At 42.3% G+C, this 22,026-nt stretch overlaps 1 protein-coding gene across 2 annotated transcripts in view; it reads right to left on the bottom strand.

Annotated features, from left to right (window-relative positions):
• LOC128442132 (thymocyte selection-associated high mobility group box protein TOX) overlaps positions 1–22,026 on the bottom strand; it is a 76,057-nt gene that overhangs the window by 33,424 nt on the left and 20,607 nt on the right. The window contains exons 2-3 of one of the 2 annotated variants that reach the window (XM_053424396.1): positions 13,991–14,083; positions 5,540–5,599 (exon numbers count right to left, since the gene is read on the bottom strand). In XM_053424396.1, the coding sequence (XP_053280371.1) occupies positions 5,540–5,599; positions 13,991–14,083 (153 nt within the window). The remainder of the gene's footprint in view (positions 1–5,539; positions 5,600–13,990; positions 14,084–22,026) is intronic. The other variant, XM_053424397.1, reaches the window with a different exon arrangement.

Below are 22,026 nucleotides of genomic sequence, written 5' to 3'. Positions count from 1 at the left end.
TCCTCCTGTTTAGTTCCCCCTCATCTGTAGACTTATGTACACACACGCTCATGCAGCCACATAAGGCTGATTACAGGGGCGAGCGGGAGAGAGACAAAATATACATGGACTTACAAGTCTGCACAGCCACTTAAACAGTTTAGGCGTGATACGATTCTAAAGGACGAACACTCAATGTCCATTATGCAAAATTAGAGTTTGTGTGGGAGTGGTTGGAGGCAGCCATTTTAGTTTGGCTCTGATCACTCTCATGCAGCTCTGAAAGTGATGTAAAAATCAACAGTACAATCAGCATTACTCTGAAGCAAAGCCACTTTCATTTTCAGTATGAAATCATCGTGTTCTCCATTTGGGAGAATGGTTTATTTTCCCTAAGTCCTGACAAATGACGCATCTACATTATCCCACTATCCAGAAATGAAGCTACAGAGAAAATGAACACTTGAACTAACGTCGGTGTGTTTTGTTTGGTCAATGTCCCATCCACTAATATGGAGGAGAAGGAATGTATGACCTATACTGCAACCAGCCACCAGGTGGTGATCAAGGCACTTTGGCTTCACTTTTTGGAAGCTACCATATCGTCCATCTTCATATTAGGTCTATGGTTGTGACTGACACGTCCATCCTGTCCCTCAGTGCCACACAGGAGAAGCAGTAACAGTTGCTATAGCAGTTTGATTTTTACATTTTTGGTAGAAACAACCTAAGTTTTAAAGAGCCGTTGTTTTTTTAAGTCAAATTACAACACAGAAGGACGATGTCTCTATTACTGATAGTTGGGAAGCATTTCAAGGATCCCAGACAAGGCCATGTGAACGATTCAAAACTCTTGCGCTGCTGAGCGAGCATTATCGGTCTCCTGGGATCATACAGATCTTTAATAATCTTCACTTCAACAAACTCTCCGTTCTGTATGTTTGCGTGTGGGCAGATAAACAACGCTGATCAACAAAATAACCCACCCACTCTTGTGTATAGAGGCTGAATCCTCAATAGATGAGGCAAATGGAAAACATCAATATCATCAAAACGTCTGGGAGTGCCATATGTGCAGCCTGTACGCATATCGTGTACAGAAACCATACAGTATTCAAAGCCTTGAAAACATCTTGTTTGAATGGACAGATTGTGTCCAAGCATACAGTAAATGGCCCCTTTAAAGCTGCTTCTGATTAGCGGTTTTCTCTTTTTAAAAGCTCAGAGATGTTATGTGTAATGCAATCTCCTGGCAGTGTCAAACTGCTACCTCAGTGTGTATGCTGCAGAAGACCCCAGACATGCAAACAAAGGAGTCTCTGTTCTGGCTGCATGCACCTTTTTAACAGGCACACATCATATAAAGGCTTGTGTGGGCATATTAATGTGCTATAAACTTGCATTAAGTCTGAATCCTTTTCTTTTCTTCTTCTTCTCCTCCCTTCTCTCGGAGCAAAGAATAAAACTCTTACTGCAGTTCCATTCACACAGAATAATCAGAAGAGAATCAGTAAAACATGTTCCTGCCTTGCATTTTTGGCATGTTGTTTTTACAAATACAGCTGGGAGATGCTCGGGTAAAAAATGAAGAACACAAAAATAATATATATATAAAGAGAGATAGAGATAGATAGATAGAGAGAGAGAGAGAGAGAGAGAGAGAGAGAGAGAGAGAGACTCCAATTTGTCTTACTCTAGTTCAAAAGCATGCCATACACAACTAACCACTGCATAGCTAATGCATACAATTAAACACCAATTAAGAAATGATTGACTCTCATGCTGTAGAAGCAGAGCTATGCATTTGATATGTCGCAGAAGAAAAAGCATTTGAAGGTATTTATAGGTGAACCACTTCAGACCCTCTAGCAGGTTTATCATTGTGAATTCATTAAAGCTAAGAGAACCTGCCAAAATCTCATCATCAGGGTTCACCACTCACTTTGTCATTAGAGAGTAACTAATTATTGTTTTCAACATCTATCAATATGAGGATTATTTATCATTTAGTCATCCTGGAAGTAAAATGACAAACGTTCCTAGAGCCCGAAGCCTTTTTTTTGTATTCTTGTTTTGTTTGACAAACAGCTCTAAATCCACAGATATACCTTTTACTCTCAAAACCGCAGGGCTTGTTTTTAGTCTGCCTGTTTGTTTGGCCTGGGGTAATGATGGTTGCAACCTTCTTTCTGTCAAAATCGTCAAGGTCACTGATCGTCGGATTCTTAAAAAATGTATGAATATTGAACTTATCGCGAGTCTGAACTCGTCACTGCACTTCCCTGGGCCCTTAACGACGCACACTTCAAGTGTGAAGCTGATAAAAACAGATTCCCAAAATAGACACACAGAGATTCTTGGAATTATTAGATAGATGTAAAACTTTTGTTTGAAAATATGATCATCATCAAAATCATCAATTTTCTAAATAGTATCAAATTCATTTTATTTGATTGCACTAAAGAGAAACCTAATTGCCTCCGCTCAATTTCTTGTGTCTTACATCCTGTCTTACATCCTACGTACATCCTGAGTGAGACACTTCACGCAACTCGCAACTTAAGAACGATGTCGCACATCGTCCCACTTTCAGGGTCCAAATTAAATCTGCTGTATGAAAGGATTGGGAGGATGGTGAACTCTGTGTTCAGAGGGCCTCTCCCAACTGGTGTGTAAGCTCCTATTTGACAGCACTGACAGCGCATCAACTGCAACTGACATATTTTGAAAAGCCCAAATTGCCTTATCCACTAAGAAGGTATTTGTTGACACAACACTGCAAACCTGGAGTGGGTGTTGATGATTGACACATGACCGCTGCAGCAGAGACGCTACAACGATGCACACGTACACCAATTAGCCGACGCCCATGTGCGCTCGCAAAGTGACTTAATTAGGGCACACCGGGAAATGTGGCCAACAAGGATGGACCTCGAATCCTGTGATGTGCGCTGTAATAGACAATAAGCTGCTAAAGCTCCCACTCGACCCCTCATTATAGTCACTCAATCCCTACATCAAAAGAAAGAAAACCTTTTGGCTATAGGATGACAGTCTATGTGTGTGTGTGTAGGGGGGGTGCGGTTTATGATGGTCTGCATGTGTGCGTATGGGTTTATTAGTGTGTGTGTGTATTTATGTGCACATATGTTCTTGTTCATCAATCTTTGGCAAGGGCCAATTTAAGTTTTACACCCTGCGAGTTGGCACATTTTTGGAAAGTGAGGACATTTGGACTGGTCTGCACTTCTTCAAAGGGGCTGCTTAGAGTTAATATGTGGTTCAGGGTTAATGTTATGAGTAGGTTTATTTTAAAGGGTCGTTTTATGTCTATTATAAAAAGAAAAAAACCTCTTTGCAGAAGGTTGCTTCATTAAAAATTGTTAAAACATCTGTCGATTGTTCAGAATAACCAGAAAACTGTGTGGTTGTTGTTTTTCCGCTATGAGTGGAGTTAGGTAGTTGCACTGGTTATGTTGAGGGTCATGGGCTAAAGAAGGCATTGAGTCAAAGTATCTACAGACAATGTGTGTTTTGGTTTGTGCATAGTTTGAATGACAGAGAAACAAACTGAAATCAAGGAACGTCTACTTGAACACATTCTTATAGCTTATGACTAACTTTATATCAGAAAAACAATGTGTCACTTCCTATTACAGCATGTGTGTGTGAGTGTGTTTGTATTTTTGTTTGTCTGTGTGAGCATTCGTGTGTGTGTGCGTGCCCGTCATCCTCAGCCTTCGAGCCTTGTCCTGTGACTGTCTGGCTGCAGGATCCGGTGAGGCACTAATTGACGCATCTATCACCTGACTAACAACTCATTGTCGTGTTCAGCCGGCACATGAAGGCCTCGCTGCCGGATCGACACATTTCTGGAGCTCCAAATTTCTGCCATATGCCTGGCCATGTGTTAATGCACCAGCTGGGAGCCCTCGGCAGAACAATTGTCAAACTCAGTCACTGTGTGAGTCTGACCACACCGCTCCAGTCTGAGACCAGTGCCTCGGAGAACTAACTCACTGGGTTGACATGACACGTCGTAATCCCTGTGATGTTAAAAATAGATGGTATGTTAATGTGCTTTGGTAAGAAGAGAAGAGATTAACCCACTGAACACCAAGCAGTTTATGGTTGATTAATCTTTCACTGCAATATTAAGTCCTGTACTTCAATGAAGAGAGCACTCAAAAATGTATTTTGTGCATTGCAAAATAAAATAAAAAGTTCCACACCTCGTACAAAGAATTAAAAAAAATCGAATAAGCTTCATATGCTGTTCATACTTTCCAGATATCTAAGAGATAAAATATGATAACATGATTTTAAAAAATGCATGGATCCTTGTTGGAGCGGAATTGTCCTCACTTTTTGGTTTTAGATTTCTGGCTAACCTTCCAATGGGGTTAAAAGTACTAAAATACTTTTTCCCCCCCTAAATAGTGAGATGGGGTCCTTCATAAATGCTTTATAGATCGATGCTGGGATCACGCTTCCCATACCACTGATTTTGTTGTAGTTATTTTGATTTATGGCAAACTAGTCAACTATTTTGCCTCATGTCCATGTTATTTTCCAAAGTTCGCCTTTACACAAAGCTACAAAAAAACTAAATATGACAAACTGCCAATTTCCTTACACCTGGAGAAACCATCATAAAATCATCAGGCATACCCGCTCTATTCTGGTGGGCTATAAAACTGGATTGATGCTGTGTGGCAAAAGCCAGCTGTTTATAAACAGTTTCTAGCATAGTGACTTACTCTAATCTGTGGATTTGTGACAGTGATACATTAAAAAACAAGACTAAGAGTCGACAGCAATGCTGACAGCTTTGTGAGGCTTTGCTTAGGCACTGTGGTGCTCTCAGCTAAAGGCAAAGGTCAGCATGCTAACCTGGTGATGTCTGGCATGTTGGGTGTTTACCCCCATCACTTGACATGTTAACATGCTGACATTTGGTAGTGCAGTTGAGAGCTGGTGTTTAAGACAATTGCATTTTTGAGCTGATGGTGGTTCTCAACTTGCTAGTGGTCCTGCAGCTAAGGCCAGGGGATCACAAAGATCTGTAGCCTTCATCCTCTGGGGACCGTGAATGTGAACGGTATCCATTGAGATATTTGGGCTTAAACAGAGTGGTGTAGTGACAGACAGACAGACTGACAGCACTTCATCACTAGGGCCAGGCTGCTGGCGTGGATACAAATCTGTTTTCCATCAATCCTGCCTGTCTAGCCCTGAGTGGTGGAACCTGGGCAACAAGATAGATCAGGAAGAAGCACATCTTCAACAAGGTGAATGCATCGTGTACTTTTCCATATATCGTTGGAAAGGTCTTCAAACACATCTTATGATTTAAATAATCATATAGTGGCTGGATTCACAGTTTTAAATAAATAAATTAAATGATGTCAAACATTCCAGTTTAGTTCACACCTTCAGTTAATAAGAACCGTTTCCACATGTATTAATTCCCAACGCTACACACTTAAATGGACAGACACAGAAAATACTGAAGGTAATAATAATGACAGTTGACAGGAGAAAGAGTGGGATGCCTTACCTGGTTTGGTGACCGAAACTCTTGGTTATTGTCATTCATGTACATGTTGTCACCATCAAACTGTGGACAGAAGACAGACAGGATATATAAATGTTTTATGCAAAATGAGCTTTGGGGAAAAGAAAAAAAACTCTGGGAGGAGGTGTGAAGAAGGGAAGCCCTTTACGGGTGGCCTGTAGTGTGAGACTAATGACTTTGTCACTTTGGTTAAACCTTGTGGTGGCATGGCAGTGTGGGTAATTACTGTTCGTCAGCGGGCTGGTAATTAGGCTACATGAGCAGAGTGACGAAAGTTGGGCTTTTCCCTGTGGGCTCTGCTCATTCTTTCCTTCTGTGTGTGTGTGTGGGGGGGAGAATAAGTGTGAATGAATCTGTGAGTGCATACAGTAGTAAAGGCTGTGTGTGTCTGTCCCTGTAGTTGTGTACGTGTGTGCCAGGCGTTAAGGGTCTGCTGTGTCTTCAGGACTGAGCTAATCAGGCATTGAAAGGTCACTTACTGCAGGTGCCAAAACACAGTTTGACACAGGGTGAGGAATCCCGTAACAATAAATGACCATGACCCCCAAGGGAGCTGGGAAACATGTCCGGGTCACCGGTTGAGGACTACACATGCAACGTGCAAGCTCTAATTTCGTATGTGTTGGTGAGATAAATCCCAGAGGAATTCTCCAGTGACATCACCACCGAGTCGACTCCAAATTAGGAAAAAAGAATGGAAAGAAAACATAGATCCAGTTTTAAGTGTAGCCCCGGAGAAAATGAGATTCTGGCCCACGAACAGCTCGGTAACCAAACCCGTGCAGTGTCAAGGTGACTGATAAAAAGCCACCATGTTAAGAAAAATGCTTTATTATGAAATGCCCTTGGCTTCCAAAGACATCAAGCTTTGTCACACCATAGTTGCAGCAAATGGAACAAACCTTGGCTGGCCTGGGTAATAACACTCATGAACTCTCTCTCTCTCTCTCTCTCTCTCTCCCACACAGACACTCAACATGTCAACCTGAGCCTCCTTTTTGTTTGTTGACTGAGGTCATTCTTTGTGATACCAGTGCACCGAAAACCAGGGAACACACGAGCAGACACAACATGATCAAACTAGACAGCATTCCTTGTCAAATTCCTCAGATGTGAAGATATCGAGGGCCCTTTTCACTCGGGGTGATCTGCTTTTGTGCCTGGATCTGAGTGAGCACAAAATGGATCATCAAGATATACCTGCTCAAAACAATATCCAACAACTGTTAAGGTAGACTAATGGACGGAAATGGGCAGAATTCCTTGGGGGGGGGGGGGGGGGGTGAAATCTAATATCTACACTGGTAGACGGGGAAAAAGTCGAAGAAGCTAAATGAGCATGTGAGTGGTGAGAAAGAGAAATTACAGTACATTAGCGCAGGAGAGAGGCCGGGGGAATGAGCGCCTGCCTTGGGGCAACGCTTGGTTAACGATGCATATCATGGGAACCCTTGTGAGGATTCACTTGGTTATTCTAATGATTACATTTACATTTAACATCGAACACAACAGCGCTGCAGATACGTACACTGCATTTAAGCCTCATTCACACCTTTCACAGTGAGACCGAGCACCACACCAGCAGTAAGGAATACGTGTTTGTTCAGAGTGAAACTGAATGCTGACTAATTGTTCACAGCTATGCCAGGGGAAAAAGATGCTGATGTGCTTGATTAGGCACGGCAGCATCTATCACCTGACTCAACCGCAGCAGGAAGCGACTGCAGCTCGCTGAGAGAGGGGCCAAAGTGATGTTGACCTTGGTGACATATCTGCAAAAAGCTCTTTGCTCCTCACATGAGAGCCTCCTCGTTCTCTCCTGCCAGGGCAAATTCGTCCCATTGAAATCCACCTTGATTTTAGTGTGACGTAAAGCCATTGTGAGAGCTTCTTAAGGGTGAGATCCACTGGGGTGACAAGGGAGTGCAATCGCTGAATAATGCCATTTTCAACCACACAACACTGCCCCATCTTATAATTCAGCTCATTTCGATTATTGCTTGAGTGCTTGTTGTTGTTCCGTTCGGCTCTGAAGGGAGAAATGAGGTCAGCCGATGCTTATTTTCACCAATTACATCTGTGATATAATAACCGCCGAAAAGGCCAAAGACAGCCCAGAAAGGTCGGCCATTTTGTGCTTCAACATGGCTGCCCATATATTGCAATGTAAAGCGGTTTCCCCCTGCTCCTCTCTTGATAGCTCTCCTTTTGCGCTACCTCGCTCTCCCACTTAAAATGCCAATTTATCCTGAGCTCAATGTTATCAGCTCAGCCATTACTCCACATTTACTGCAGAAATCATTTTCTCCCTTCTCTGATGTTCCCCTTCTCCTCACTTTCTCCCTCCTCCTCTTCTCACTCATTCCCACCGTTCGTCTTCTGCTCTCCTTCTCATCTCCACCTTGCCTCTGCCTCTCTCCTCCGTCTCCTCTCCCATGCATGTTCCCATCGTCCCCACCTCTCCCTCTCTCTCCATGTTGCAACCTCCCTCTCTTCCTCTCCATCTCCCTCCCTACCCCTCTTTCCCCCCTCTTCCCTCTCTTTCTTCGCTGGGCCCTGGCTTCGCTTTCTCATCGGCAGTCTAATTGGGCATTCTGCCTGAGACAAGGGCCTCATTAAGCAGTAATTACACACATGTTGTTTTCGGCAAACATCTCTATTTGGATTGCTTTGCATGGTAATTGTTCAGCAGGGACCACTGCTCGCGATGTTTCCCTCCGTGACACACGCGCTGCTGTGAGAGGAGAATAAAAACCTCGGAGAAGATGGAGAGAAGACAGAGGAGGGGCGGAGGGAGGGGGAGTGGGAATACAGAAAAATAATTATAGGTCGTGGAAGACAGACAAATTGAGAAAAAAATGAATGCATACATGAGAGGAGAAGAGCGAGAGTAACGGAAAAGAGGGGGATTGAAAGGATGAAGGAGATGCTGAAGTAGTAAATAGAGAGAGACAATGAATAAATGACAAAAACGCAGATCAGCTGATCAGCTGAGAAACAATGAAAAAGCAGTGGAGAGAGAGTGTATGAGGAATAAAAGTGAGGAAGTAGAGACAGTGACAGAGAGAGAGAGAGATAGAGAGAGAGAGAGAGAGAGAGACAGAGCGAGAGTGAGTCCCAGAACTAGGTCATGCCTCGCAATCATCGACAAAGCAGAGCATTTCAAAAATAATGAAGCCACAAGGTGGAAGTAATGCTAACTAGCATATCCAGGGAAAACATGTAATATTTACACAGTGCTAATGGTGCAATACAATGCTGGGATCTTTTCATCTCCGAGTGCACCGGTGAGACGCTTGATGGCAGGATCGGAGGCAAAATTACAGACTCCACCGAAGCTTTTTCTTTGATTGATGGACAATTCGTATAAGCTCCTCATAAAGCCTGCGAGGCAACATCTGTTTGTGAAGGGGGTGGGGTGGAGATAAACGGCCTGTTTGTATGCGTAATGTCATAACTGTCCGGTCATTAGAGAGAAAAATGATCTGATGAAAAACTAAAATAAGGTAATCTTTAAATTTAAGAAACCAATGATCTATAAATTATTGATTATATTATTAACATAGATGATGGGATCTAATGGAACAAACAACAACAACAAGTATTGTAATGTATATAATAACTACAGCTTATAAAAATCTTTATTTATACTAGTTTGCCTTGAACCAGTGGTGGAATGCTGCTCAAGTACCTGTTCCTAAACTAAGTTTACTTTTACTTCAAGAACAGCAAACATGTTCTTATACACTTTAGTAACAAGTATTGAACTTTCAACTTCAGTAAATGAATTTGTCAGCTGTAGTGTCTTTACTGCAAAATAAGATTTTACATACAAAGCATTGGATTGTCTTATAAAATATGGCGCATTGTTATATATTATACTAAACATATATAAAGTAGAGCAATATCCACCTTGATCAGCTAAAAAAAGATGCTCATAAGATAATGCCTTAAAATAATGATAAAATAAGATAATAATATAAATAATATATTATACTAACCGGGCAATTGCCATCATTTTAACAGTGTCCTACAACAATGAGCTTTACTGCTATATCATACCCTACATAGTAAGGGACATATCATTTCATATATATGAAAAGCTTGGTTTGAGATAAAAAAATATATATTTTAAATTTTATCAACATTCAAGTTCACCATCGTTACATCTGTATAAGTCTTTAACAAAGAGGCGGACAATAACAATAAAGAGAACATCATCACACTGAGGAACAACCACAACAAACTTTTAGAAGTTGTCAATGTATAAAAGGGAATCTATACACAGAACCTGTAATACTTGTGACTTTAAAAGCCTTTGCCAGCACAAGTCTCTAAAAATAATTCTCTCACCGAGCGGAATTAATAAGCCCAGAACAGTACACAGCCATTCTGTGAAGAAAAGGGTGTGGTGGTGGTGGTGGTGGGTGGGGGGACTCATGCAATATGTATGCCCGTTTGAGCACCCTTCTTGCTCATCTTCCCCCCTCTTCTCTCCATTTCTCTTTTTACATCTCTCTCCTTCTCTCTCCCTCGTCCTCTGTTCAATTAAGCCGCAGGAGCGACCCAACAAACCTGAACCTGAGACAATGTGCCGCTGAATTTTGATGCTGCCTAACTTGTCACAGCCGGTTGGAAGATAGATGAGAGGATAAGGCGGAAAGACAGGCAGACAGCAGACAGACAGAGGAGTGAAAGACAAAGAGAGTGACGGAGAGCGAAGAGAGAAAGAAAGACTGAAAGAAAGAAAGCCGGAGTAGATAGACATTCAGAGTTGTATGGGAGGAGGAGAGAGGAAGAGGGAGAGAAGAGAGACTATAGTAACAATTCTGGGTTTGCACCACGCCCCAAGCAAACAATGAACATGGGCAAACAATGAACATGACACGCGCGCACACACACATACACACACGCACACAAAGCCCATAAAAAGCACAGCCTGTGGCCATGGCGACACATGCTCTGTTGTCGTTAGATAAGGGAAACAGGGCCTCTTCCTGGGTGTGAGAGTTTGATCCTACACACAAACACACTACACACTGCATGCACACAGAGGCGTGTGCACACTCAGCTGCAGCAGCTCTGGGGTCAAATCCACCAACGCCCTTACATCTTATGTATCCTCACCTTTATCGACTACATGCTTCATTTTCATATGCAAAACCCAGTCTGTGTTTATTTGAACTGCGCTCCAGTCAGCGGACCACACAGACACCAGGCACGATCAGATAACGACAAGATACACGGAGCACCTTCCTGTATCGCTGAGTGGGATTTCGATGGAATTCTGTTGGGAATTCGCTGGCCTGAAGCCATCCCTGAAAGTATTTAGTCAGAGGTCTTGGAAACATCGTCGGGGCAGAGTTAAATTTCCCTCAAGGGCCGTGTCTGGAGTGTTTAAAGACAAACTGCATCACCTGTACAGCGGAGGATTTTAAATAAATATTTATATAGTCTGTGATGGTGACATCTGTCAGCTCACATCTAATGAGCATCAGCTCCATTTGTTGTGATTTGGTCTAAAGCATTTCATAGTGAAACAAAAGAGCTGTGCAGAAACACATGGCGACCTTGCCTGTGAGCAACAGCTTGCAAAAACTTTAAGATTCTTCACAAAGAGACACAATACAGGTTCCAACTGCTTCCGGCTCCACCTACACCGTGTGATGTCTAAAAAAGAAAAAAGGCAGGCTGGAGCTCTCATTCATCCACTTTCTGTTGCAGTGGAGCAACCGCAAAACTGAACCAACTGTCACAGCAGAGATGTTGAGAGAAAGGAGGAGAGATTGAGGAGAAAAGCTGTGTTTGGGTGTGGGTGTGTGTGTGCGTGTGCTTGTGTATGTGTGTGTGTGTGTGTGTATGTGTGTGTGTTGGTGTGTGTGTGCATGCGTGCGTGGAGGCCAGGCGGTGTGGTGCTAAATAAAGTTCTGTTTCCACTGTGAACTCAGGTTCACCGTTAGTTAGTAGATCCACAGCACGATTGAGAACTAAAGAGTGGGGGTGACTCACAGTCAAAGGCTTTAAAAGAAAAAAAAGGTGTTTTTATTTTTAACTTTATATTTTATTCTCCCGTCTGATTTAGTTAAAGTATCAATCATCAAAACAGTTTAAAAAATAAATGGTTTCAATTGACTGTTTAATTTCTCTACAAAAAGAAGTCAAGACAAAGAGAATTAGAAATAATGAAATAGCTGCTGTGTGGAATTGAAGTTAACAAGTAGTAAGTAACAATGTCTTTGTGGCGGCAAATAGCAGTAACAGAATAAATGGTTTTAACAATTAGAACTTGAAAAACACCGAAATCATGTTACATGGCATCGGTAACCAGCTTGCAGCTGACACATATTTTCCAAGTTTGCCAAGTCTGTGGTTGTTTCAGAAACATATTGTGGCACATTAATTCACTCAGTCTCAACTTTCCCCTTGCAGATCTGTTCTCAGAAGCAAACAGCAGACAGAACACAGACAGCGGCTGGCGGTGAACATCGTGGAGCGTTTAGCAGTTAAAGAGCCAAATATATCTCTCAGCAGTTGGTGGAGACTTAAACAGGGTGAAATGGGGGGGGGGGGGGGGGGGGGGGGGGGGATACTATACTTAACATTCTACAAATGGCCAGAAACATGACTTCAAAAGGTCTCTTCTGTTGTCCATAAAGCATCTATGGGATGTGTAAATTAGCAACCGTTTGCGAACAAGTTAGCAAAACAACCTAAAATGTGATAATATGTTGGTGTTTAGTTCATAGGTGGTTTTTCCCCAAGACACCAACGATTTTTATTATATTGACATTTAAAAGCTAAATGAACCTCTGTTAAAAAATCTGCCAGTACGGCCTGTGACAGGTGCACTGTCAATCACAGGTACAATAAGTCAACACAAAGTTTTATTGTGTGTTATCAGTATCAGTCTATTTGAGCACCACCTAGAACAGAGTGCAAATTAGGTCAAAACCATGTAGTACGCCACGTGTGAGTGCACGTGCAAAGGTGTAACAGAAAAAAGACTGTATGTCAGACCAATATGCCACCCACACGACCTCCCTCATCCTGCCATGGTGGCTTTCAACTGCCTGGCTGTTAACCATTGCTGGGAAACACCTCCTTAGCATCACGCACAGTGGCATCGCATGCAATTAGGAGCTAGCCCCAGCAGATGCAGCAGGGCTATTCTTAACAATAGGGGCGCTACAGGGACGAAAGTAGTTATCCCACCATTCTACCTGACACATAGTGTCTAGGGGAAGAATGCGTGCCTGTGTTTGTGTGTTTGTGTGTGTGTGTGTGAGTGTGTGTGTGGATGCATATTTCTACATGCGACGATGTCAGTGAGGTTTCTCTGGCAGCAGGAGAGGATGAGAACATAAGCCACTTTTAACTGACTGGGGTAAACAGCAATGAGAGAAGATAAAGGGCAGAGTGAATGTCACATTACCCCAGACCTTTGCCTCTGCTCACCGCAGCATCAGATAACTGCAGCAGGGGAAAAAAGTCTGGTTTCCTCTAGCATATAATTGGTTATCTTATTGCAATCTTCTGCTCTCTTGCCTCTACATAGAATAAAGTATGAAAGAGCAAAGGGAGAAAACTGGCAGCTACTAAAATAAATCATTACGAGCACATATATTTCCATGGGTGTGTTCTGTGTTGGGAGAAATACAAATGGTTTTGGATATGTGTTGGTTTGTGTCTGCTATATGTATTTTATCTTAACAGGATGCACATGACATGGAGTTATAGAAGGTGCTAATGCACGCACAGACATTAACACGAAACACACTTTTACAATTTATTAAACAGGGAAGTGCACTGCAACAATATCTAACATCTAGATTCTGAGAAACTGCAGAAACCGCTTTGTATTTTTTGCATTGTGTTTCCTCACTGTAAGATATGTTTACAGTCACTAATTGATAATTTAATAAAAACTTTAAAAGTTTTCTCTTGTCAAAGGTGCTTTCAGATTCAGACTTAAACTGTTACCAGGGATGTCCGAACAGTGTGACCTGCCTGTAACAGCAACAGGGTGTAATTCACACCTTTGTATGTTTTCACACATACATTGCTGCGATAAAGGACTCTTGAAATGTTCTGTAATTCCCAGTAAGTGTGTCTCGTTTTGACTGTAAATGCATGCAGTATTTGCACCGTGTGGACGAATATGTAGAATGATATTGTTTTAAATGTGTCCGCAAATATGAAATATGAGAAATACGGACAGTATGTGCCTAAATGTTTTCTTGCAAGGTGTAAGCAGTTTAGGTAAATATGTGTGTCAATGATGAGCAATTTATTCTCAACTTTATCCTCAGTTTGGAGCCTCTAAAAAGCACCACTGGGCCCAGGTTAGTACCTTGTGGTACACCTTTCCAAATCAAATACCTAGAACAAAGGTAGGAGGTTTAAGAAATTAGGGCCTTGGCTACTGTATCTCACCACAGCAATGGGCAGTCTTTTCCTAGATGGATTGATTCCTGGAGCGGAGGCACTGTGGAGCCTAACTGCTCGTTCACCCACACTGTACCGGGCCTGTGGTTAGAGAGAGAGACAGCAGGGAGGAGAGAAACAGAAGAGACAGAGAAGACAAAAGTGGGGAAGGAAACGAGATGGCGGGGCTTTAGTTTGCGAGGTACAAGCAGGGCATTTGTAAAAGAACATGTCAAGGGCCCCCCCACCTCCCTCATGAACCTTTCCCTCCTCCTCCCCTCCTCAGATAGCTCCCCTCTTCCACTCATCCCCAGCACACGCGTGCAGGGGGGAGGAGTAATGACATGAGACTTACACAGTGACTCTACGCGGCGCCATGCTAGGGGAAGAATGGAGGTTAATGAGCTGACATCCCCTCCACCCCGAACACGCCTCCTCCCCATGCCCACCTCCCTGCTCTCTCACACACACTGACAAGCGTATACACAAACCCCCTACAAGACGGTGGGCTTGAACGCTGGCACTGAGCCAAGGATCTGGAGACTACAGGGATGTCATGGAGCAACGAGTGGGTTTGCTCTTTCGCCATGATCAGTACAACGATCTTTGGGTCATGTGACAGTGAGAGTAATCTAATACAACTTGGATTGTGTATTTGACATGCGAACATCAGCTAATGTAATCACATGATGAACTTCAGAGAAACAAGACCATAGGTTTAAAGCCCACGGAGACAATGCTATTTACAGATCAAGAATTTTTCTTCAACTGAAACATCTGTCTGCCAATTATATGATAAACTTCATAGCACTCTTCTAATGTAACAACGTGTTACAGGAGAATACAAAAAATTTGTTTGATCAGAGGGATGCAACATGTTGCTCCCCAAATCAAATGGCTTGCTCCTCTGTAAACTTGCAACGTCTAATATGTTATGGTGGAATTATTACCTCATTAGCTTAAGAGGTATTTATTTTACAAATAAATCATTGGAGAATTTAAACTTTTAACCTACTGGTAGCACAAGATGAAAACCCAGGGAATCACCAACAATGTGAGGATTCATCCTCTGGGGAACATGAATGTGCACATTAACTGCATCACTTTAATATATTACACTGGACCAACTTGTTTTGCAAATAATGCTAATAGATGACAAACGGAGAGACCAAGTGAAATTGTCATTCCTGCAGTGAAGCTGCTATTACTGCAACAACAACAAAAAAAGAAACGGCCCAACCACAAGTCAGGGTTAGGGTTAGTTATTATATCAAACACTATGTAACTATACACAATTGTTGACTTGGTAAGGACAAACAGTTATTGTGCCCAGACCACGGACCACGAGCTAAACAAATCCTGCTATTATAGCACATGCAGTACTGTGAATAACCCATCCGACCTTCAGATGCTCCCCCATTTCTTGGCTGTCACATGGTGGTGTGTGGGTGTCTAAGATGTTAAATAAAACCGCAATGGCCTTTTAGTTGCATCACCGGAAAACCAACATGTTAAGGTGACAATTTGAAAAGATAAGCTGCAGCACGCACAGACATTTGTCCGAGAGTTTCGAACAAAAGGCTTCAGAAAACTTTTCGGCAGAGAAAAGAAGCAAGCTAAATGCAAGTTCCTGTAAACTAATGAATTTTGTTTATCTGAGGTTGAATACACATGTATGCACGTGCACTCAACCCTGATGAAGCAGATGTATTTGTTTGACAGTGAGACATGCCAAGACTGTTGCTCAGTTTAATCCCTGTACACTCACTGTAATTAGAAAAAACTAACTAATACGGTTTAAAGCCTCCCTTTGCTCTTAAAACAGTCAATTCAGCTCCGTGTTGACAAAACAGCATCTCGTTTTGCATTTTCACGTTCATGCTGATGGATTCCGATCTGGTGACTGCCGAGTGCTCTGAAGTAATCTAGGCTCATTGTCAGGTTACACAAAACTGTTAAACTGATATGGCAGCAACATTCAAATGATGAATAATTGGTATCAGTGTGCCAGTGCTCACCTCTGCTCACCACAGTTGTATGTGGTTACCTGAGTAACTTGTAGATGGTGTTTCTGTCCATAAAAATACCTCTTACTGGATGTTTTTGGTTTTTCTTTGCGCCAATCTTTGTAAATTGTTGTGTGTGAAAAATCCCAAGAGATCAGCAATTAAAAAAAATACAACCCATCTGGCAACAGCACTCACACCACGGTCAAAGTCACTCAGATCACGATTTGAAGTTCATCCTGATGTTTGATGTGAACATTAACACATGATTGACTGATTGGACAACCGCATGAATAGACAGGTGCCCAGGTGTTCCTGATAAAGTCCTTGGCAAGGACACACACACACACACACACACAAACAAACAGCCCCACTAACGCACTCACAAATAGATGATTTTCAGGGGGCCATAAGTAGTTGATTGCCTTTTTAAGTATGTACAAATGTAAAAGGCACGAGGGTAGAATAACATCCTTTACAAAATACAATAACATTACCAAAAGCAGAAATAGAATTGATAATGTGCAGAAAAACACTCTCACAGAGCTCCAAAACAATGGAAGATGAATTGTTAGTCATTAGTGCTCATTGTGAATCTTTCGGGTGAGTAATTTCTGGGAAGCCTTGTACATTTTTAATATTCTTAAACTGAAGCGCCCTAAGAACACAAACTCCATGAAATAATAACAGACATTTCACCTTCGTACTATCGGAGCCTCTCAATTATTTACCGCTAATGAATTGCCTCGGGAAATATTCTTCCTAAGTACAATATCAACCGTCCCAGAGAGGCCGAATCCGCTCGCTCAAATACTTAAATACATTTACTCAATTATGCTGGCTGTCCCTTATACGAAAGAGACGAGGAAGTACGTTTTCCCTTTCCTCTCTTCCACATAGCTCAGACTCAGCCCCATAGCTCAGGGAAATCCTAATATGCAGAAACACTTTTATAATGATTAACTGATTAAAAACATGTTTAAAAGCAATTATGTTTTCTGTTTTTGCCTCCGCGGTGTGGGAGGCTACAGTGAAAGGACGCTTGTGGTGGTGTTGTCTCACCCAACATAACATAACATTATATATTTGCAGGCCAATTGCCAGGCATCCACCAGAGTCTGCACTCATGCCAGCTAGAATATCTTGTTGTCGCCACATAGCTGATCAGCCTTCAGGAGGCCTGAGGGAACCTGAGAGCAGAGCACGGGGCATCACACTACGAACTCCCAAGACGGGAAATCCACAGGTAGGAGAAGGGATATATAGGCTGGTAGAGGAAGGTTAGAGGGTCAAGTAACCAACTATCAATGTGTCATAACCGAGCAAGTAATGAAGCTATCATCCTCTATCTTTTCTCCCAAGACAATCAAGAGTGAGCGAAACGCCACAGCCGCCTATAAATATTTCTAAACAAAGTCTCGGCTAAGTGCAGGGAACTGCGGAATAACCTTCACTGTATAAACTCATCACCTAAGTGAATGTAAATAGATTCCGCCATCTGTTAGCTTCATCTATAGGGGACAACTTCATACTGGGGGAGAAGTGTGCATCTGTGTGTTTGTGTGCTTTAGTCGACTAATTGTGCTTCAGCCACAGATGATGATGCTTTTATTCATCCTCTCTGAAAGCTAAACACACATCCTGTGTCTCTCTACAATCTCTCTTCATTCTTAACAACTAATGTGAATTCATCACATGATCCACATGGAACTTAATTTACTGCATCAGATGTGGATCATCGTATTTGGATCATGATTTCACTTGAGAAAACTGGTCATAAGAAATAGGTGTTTGTGCTTTTCAGACATTTTAAAACTAACTAGGAGATGTTTAAATGCCTTTGTCGCCTTTTTCCTTATCATAACATATATATATTATAAAGTTGAGATTACCTAGATGAACTATGGATAACTGTCAGTACTATAATGCCTCATTGTAATTCAAGCACTTTAACCCTGACACTATTTTGGCTTTATATGTCAGTGTACTCGAGCATGCGCACGCGTTTAAAAATGCGCATATTTTATATCTGCAGGCCACTCAAAGTAACAAACCGAGCTCTCAGCTCTATTCATAGCATCGCCATTGTTATCACCATTCAATCAAAAGAATTTCTGGTGAGGAACGATCCTTCCATCGAGTAGCGGAGCAGTTAAGGCCTGACTAGCCCTGGCCTGTTCCATGCTATCTGGATGTAATCATCAATCTTAGGCTGTAACTACACCAGAGAGAAATTAAAGTGCAAAGGATCCCGTTCTTAGACAGCTGGTAGTTGTAAGTTCTTATCAGGGAATAAAACGCAGGAAGGGAGGGAAGGAGTTTGAAAGAAAACATATACTATTTTTATTTCAACTGCTTTAGGGATTAAGGCTCAGGGCTCTAGAAAACTGCATTAAAATAATCCACCATTTGCATGTTTTATCTCACAAAGAAAGCTCACATGGACACACACACACACACACACACACACACACACACACACACAAACCAACCCCCACTCTCCCTCTCTCCTTCTCCTCCTTCCCCTCCCCCATTCTGGGTGAGCACACACCCACACACACAGACACACACTCATACACATGTCACATATACACACACTGCCATCATTAAACACACACACACAGACACACACACACACATATCCAGATCAACCTGCTGCCATCTGCTCCACGCGCTCTGTACAATCCTCGTAGAATACATTATTCACTACAATACATCACATCACATTCCCTCAATGTCATAGCCTTGTGCTGGAGAAGAGTGAGGGAGAGAGAATGGGGGATCGCACAGAGCAAAACAGCTATTGTACTCTGAAGAGAGAAAGAGAGAGAGAGAGAGTGAGAGAGAGGGGGTGGGGGGGTTGGCCTGTTACATGCTACAATGGTAGAGAAATTAAAGACAGTTTGATTTGGCGTTTCGGTGGAACAAGGTTGTCAGCAAAACTTGTTCCACTCGCAGCCACCAGGCTAGATTAAAAGACCTGACAAGGAGTTACTGTATGAAAGTGAAGGATAGATGGAGAGAGAGAGAGAGCGAGAGAGACACCTAGTAGAATTGACTGGAGAATAAATATCTTTAGAGCAAGATATTCTTTTGTCAAGGACTTTTCCTTTCCTTCTTTCTTTATCTTTTTATAGCGTTATCAGTGTTAAGGCTGACATTATTTGAACTGTTAACAAACCCATTCATTATTACAAAAACATGTAGAAGGGTCATATATATATATTTAATACATTATACATAGTATTCACTACATTTAAATCATGGTCCAAAGTGCTGTGTTCACTGTGAAAGAGGTCACTATAGTACGGATGAGCGATAAAACCATCAATATCAATAATTCTCGCAAAGTAATTTTCATCAATACCAGTGTATATCGATATCGTGCGTATGGATTGTGCAAGCACGATGAAGGGGTGTCACCGATAACTGACCGATTTAGAAAGTGTTAAGCTTTTGACAAGTGTTTGTCCTTCTCTGCTCATAACGACAAGTCCAAAAACACAACCTTTAGCAAAAATCTGTGTTAATACTCAAAGGAAAACTAACGTTACATTTATGGTGAAAGTTGACAAGGGGATTTTTTTACTTTCATTTCATTTTTTAACATATCAGGTTGACAATATGGAAAAAACTATTTGCAATTAGATGTATTTTTTGGGAATAGGTTTTTGGAGAATAGCACAGATCTACCACCTGAGTGAACCCTGGATTTACATTTTCCAGATGGTGTGCCGACGATAAATGACCGAACTGGCTTAACTGTTTTTATCAAGACTTGAGGTCTGTGACAAAAAGGAATATTTAGCTCTCAGTCTTTGAGGTGATACTTTTTACTCAGATCATTTCTGTGATGGTTCTAGTCTTTTCCTCTTTTCCTTCCCCAGCCACATTCAGTCAGTCTCACCATTTGTTAATGAACTGTAAACCACTACATTTAAAATCCATAATTTTATCAGCCACAAGATTAAAACCAGTTGCCAGTTCAATGTTGTGGCTGCTGCTCGTGGGGATTATTTACATTTTTCTGTTTAGGTGCAATATTTGCTTCAATGAACAGAATTGAAACAAAAGTAATACATAAAAATAGAATAGATTGCTGTGTTTACATGTTTACTCTGCTCCTGTCGATCGTGTGTGCAAAGCATTAACCTGTGTGTTTGTGTGTGCGTGTGTGTGTGTGTGTGTGTGTGTGTGTGTCACCATTGTGTGGTCACAGGGCAGAGGGAGTGAACAGCTGGCAGGCCCACACTTGACTACGTATTGACCTGCTTTGCATTCACCTGTTATTCAGCCGAACCTAATGTTTCTACTTGGCTCCGCTGCCGCTGAGTTGCAATTAACCTCGCTGCGAGTGCAAGGCGAGCGAGTCTTAAGTAATTTGTCAAAGTAGTTTGTCGAACTTTGCTAAATGTCATTCTGCCTAATCCTGTGAAATTCATAGTTCTTTCACTTTGAGGAAAAGCAAAGTAAGTTTTGCAACCCCTCGCACATTTATAGCACATGTAAATACAGCCTACATGCGCACACCTTTAGTGCTGGTTATCTCCTGCAGATAATTAGCCTATGGAAATCTAATTTTCCTGTGTAAACACAGATCTGAATTGGAAAAAGGCATTGGTGTGTCATTTCCTTCCCATCCCTCCTCTCCGCTCCTCCTCTTCACCTCCTCATGTTTTTTTCCCATCCTCCATTTCGCCCCTCCCTCCTCTTTTCCCAGATGCTCTCTCTCCCCTTGTCTGTGTTTGGGCTGCGACTGCGAGGGGTCACCGCCTGCCTTGTTCTCACACGTGGAGCACTGGCCGTGTTTGTGTTTGTATGTGCGTGTGAAAGAGAGCGAGGGAAAGCACACTCTCATCCGTGGTTTATTATATGAATGAGTGTGTGTGTGTGTGTGTGTGTGTGTAAAACAGCTCCCCAAAAAAGTGTGTAACAGCGTGTGAATTTATCCCAATGTCTGTGCAGCTGAGCCTAAGTGCCTCTCCCACTGTGTGTGTATTTTTGTCTGTGTGCGTGTGTGCGCAAGGCCTGGTGTGTGTGAGAGTGTGCGTGCCTTGCTAGCTCAGTGCCAGGTCTCTCTAATGAGTCTGTCAGGCGCTTTTAGCGACGGCGTGCTCCCCTGGCTCAGCGCACTCCTACAGACACACTGTGATTAGCCGGGCCAACGGCACGCCACCGGGCCAGATTAAACACTCACCACGCCGCCAGGGAACACACACACACATATTAGAACAGGCACTACACTCACTCACACAGGCACCAGACACACACAGATGTAGTTAGACACACACAGTTTCATCATCATTGGGCCTGTTAGCCCACTCTGATACAGTAACACGTACTTGCCCCCCAGAGCCAGGTGTTGACGATGCCGGAATTGAAAATTAATCTGAAATATAAACACAATACAAGTCACCTATGGCACTGACAAAAAAAAGAGCTAATATTTCATTAATCCCTCCGCCTTTATTGAATTCCTGTCTGCTGCTAATCTTGAACATCACTCAGAATTAAGGCCAGCCCTTCTGGCTCCAATAGCTTTCAACATCTTCATTAAAGCGACATGATTCACTAATTACAGGTAATTACCCTTTAATGAGCAGCCCAGATGAATGAGCAGATATGCAGAGAAGGGGCAGGCATGAGGACACTTCATTTTTTCATTTCGAGGGCCACGGGTGGACTCTGATTGGGCGTTACAGCTTGACCATTACATAATCCTGTGATGACTGAGCTGAGACATGGTCGTCTGATTAGAGATACACTGGTTTGACTAGCACTTAAAGGTCCAGTGTGTAAGATTTAGGTGAAAGGGATCTATTGGCAGAAATTACTACGGAGGCCGCTATATTTTTTACAATAGCCCAAACTGGACAAACTAAACACCTTCTGAGTTTGTATGACTACTGAAGGCTACCACAGGTTCTCTTTCATGTTTGGAAGGGGATGGTGAGGTGAGTGGTAGCTGCAACGTGCAACCTCACCTCTAGATGTCACTTTATTCTACACACTGAACCTTTAAAGGAAACACATGTTTGC

This window comes from Pleuronectes platessa, chromosome 6 (assembly GCF_947347685.1).
Source record: "Pleuronectes platessa chromosome 6, fPlePla1.1, whole genome shotgun sequence".
Classification (NCBI taxonomy): domain Eukaryota; kingdom Metazoa; phylum Chordata; class Actinopteri; order Pleuronectiformes; family Pleuronectidae; genus Pleuronectes; species Pleuronectes platessa.
Note: the sequence above shows the minus strand (reverse complement) of the source record. Positions and strands in the feature narration are given on the sequence as shown.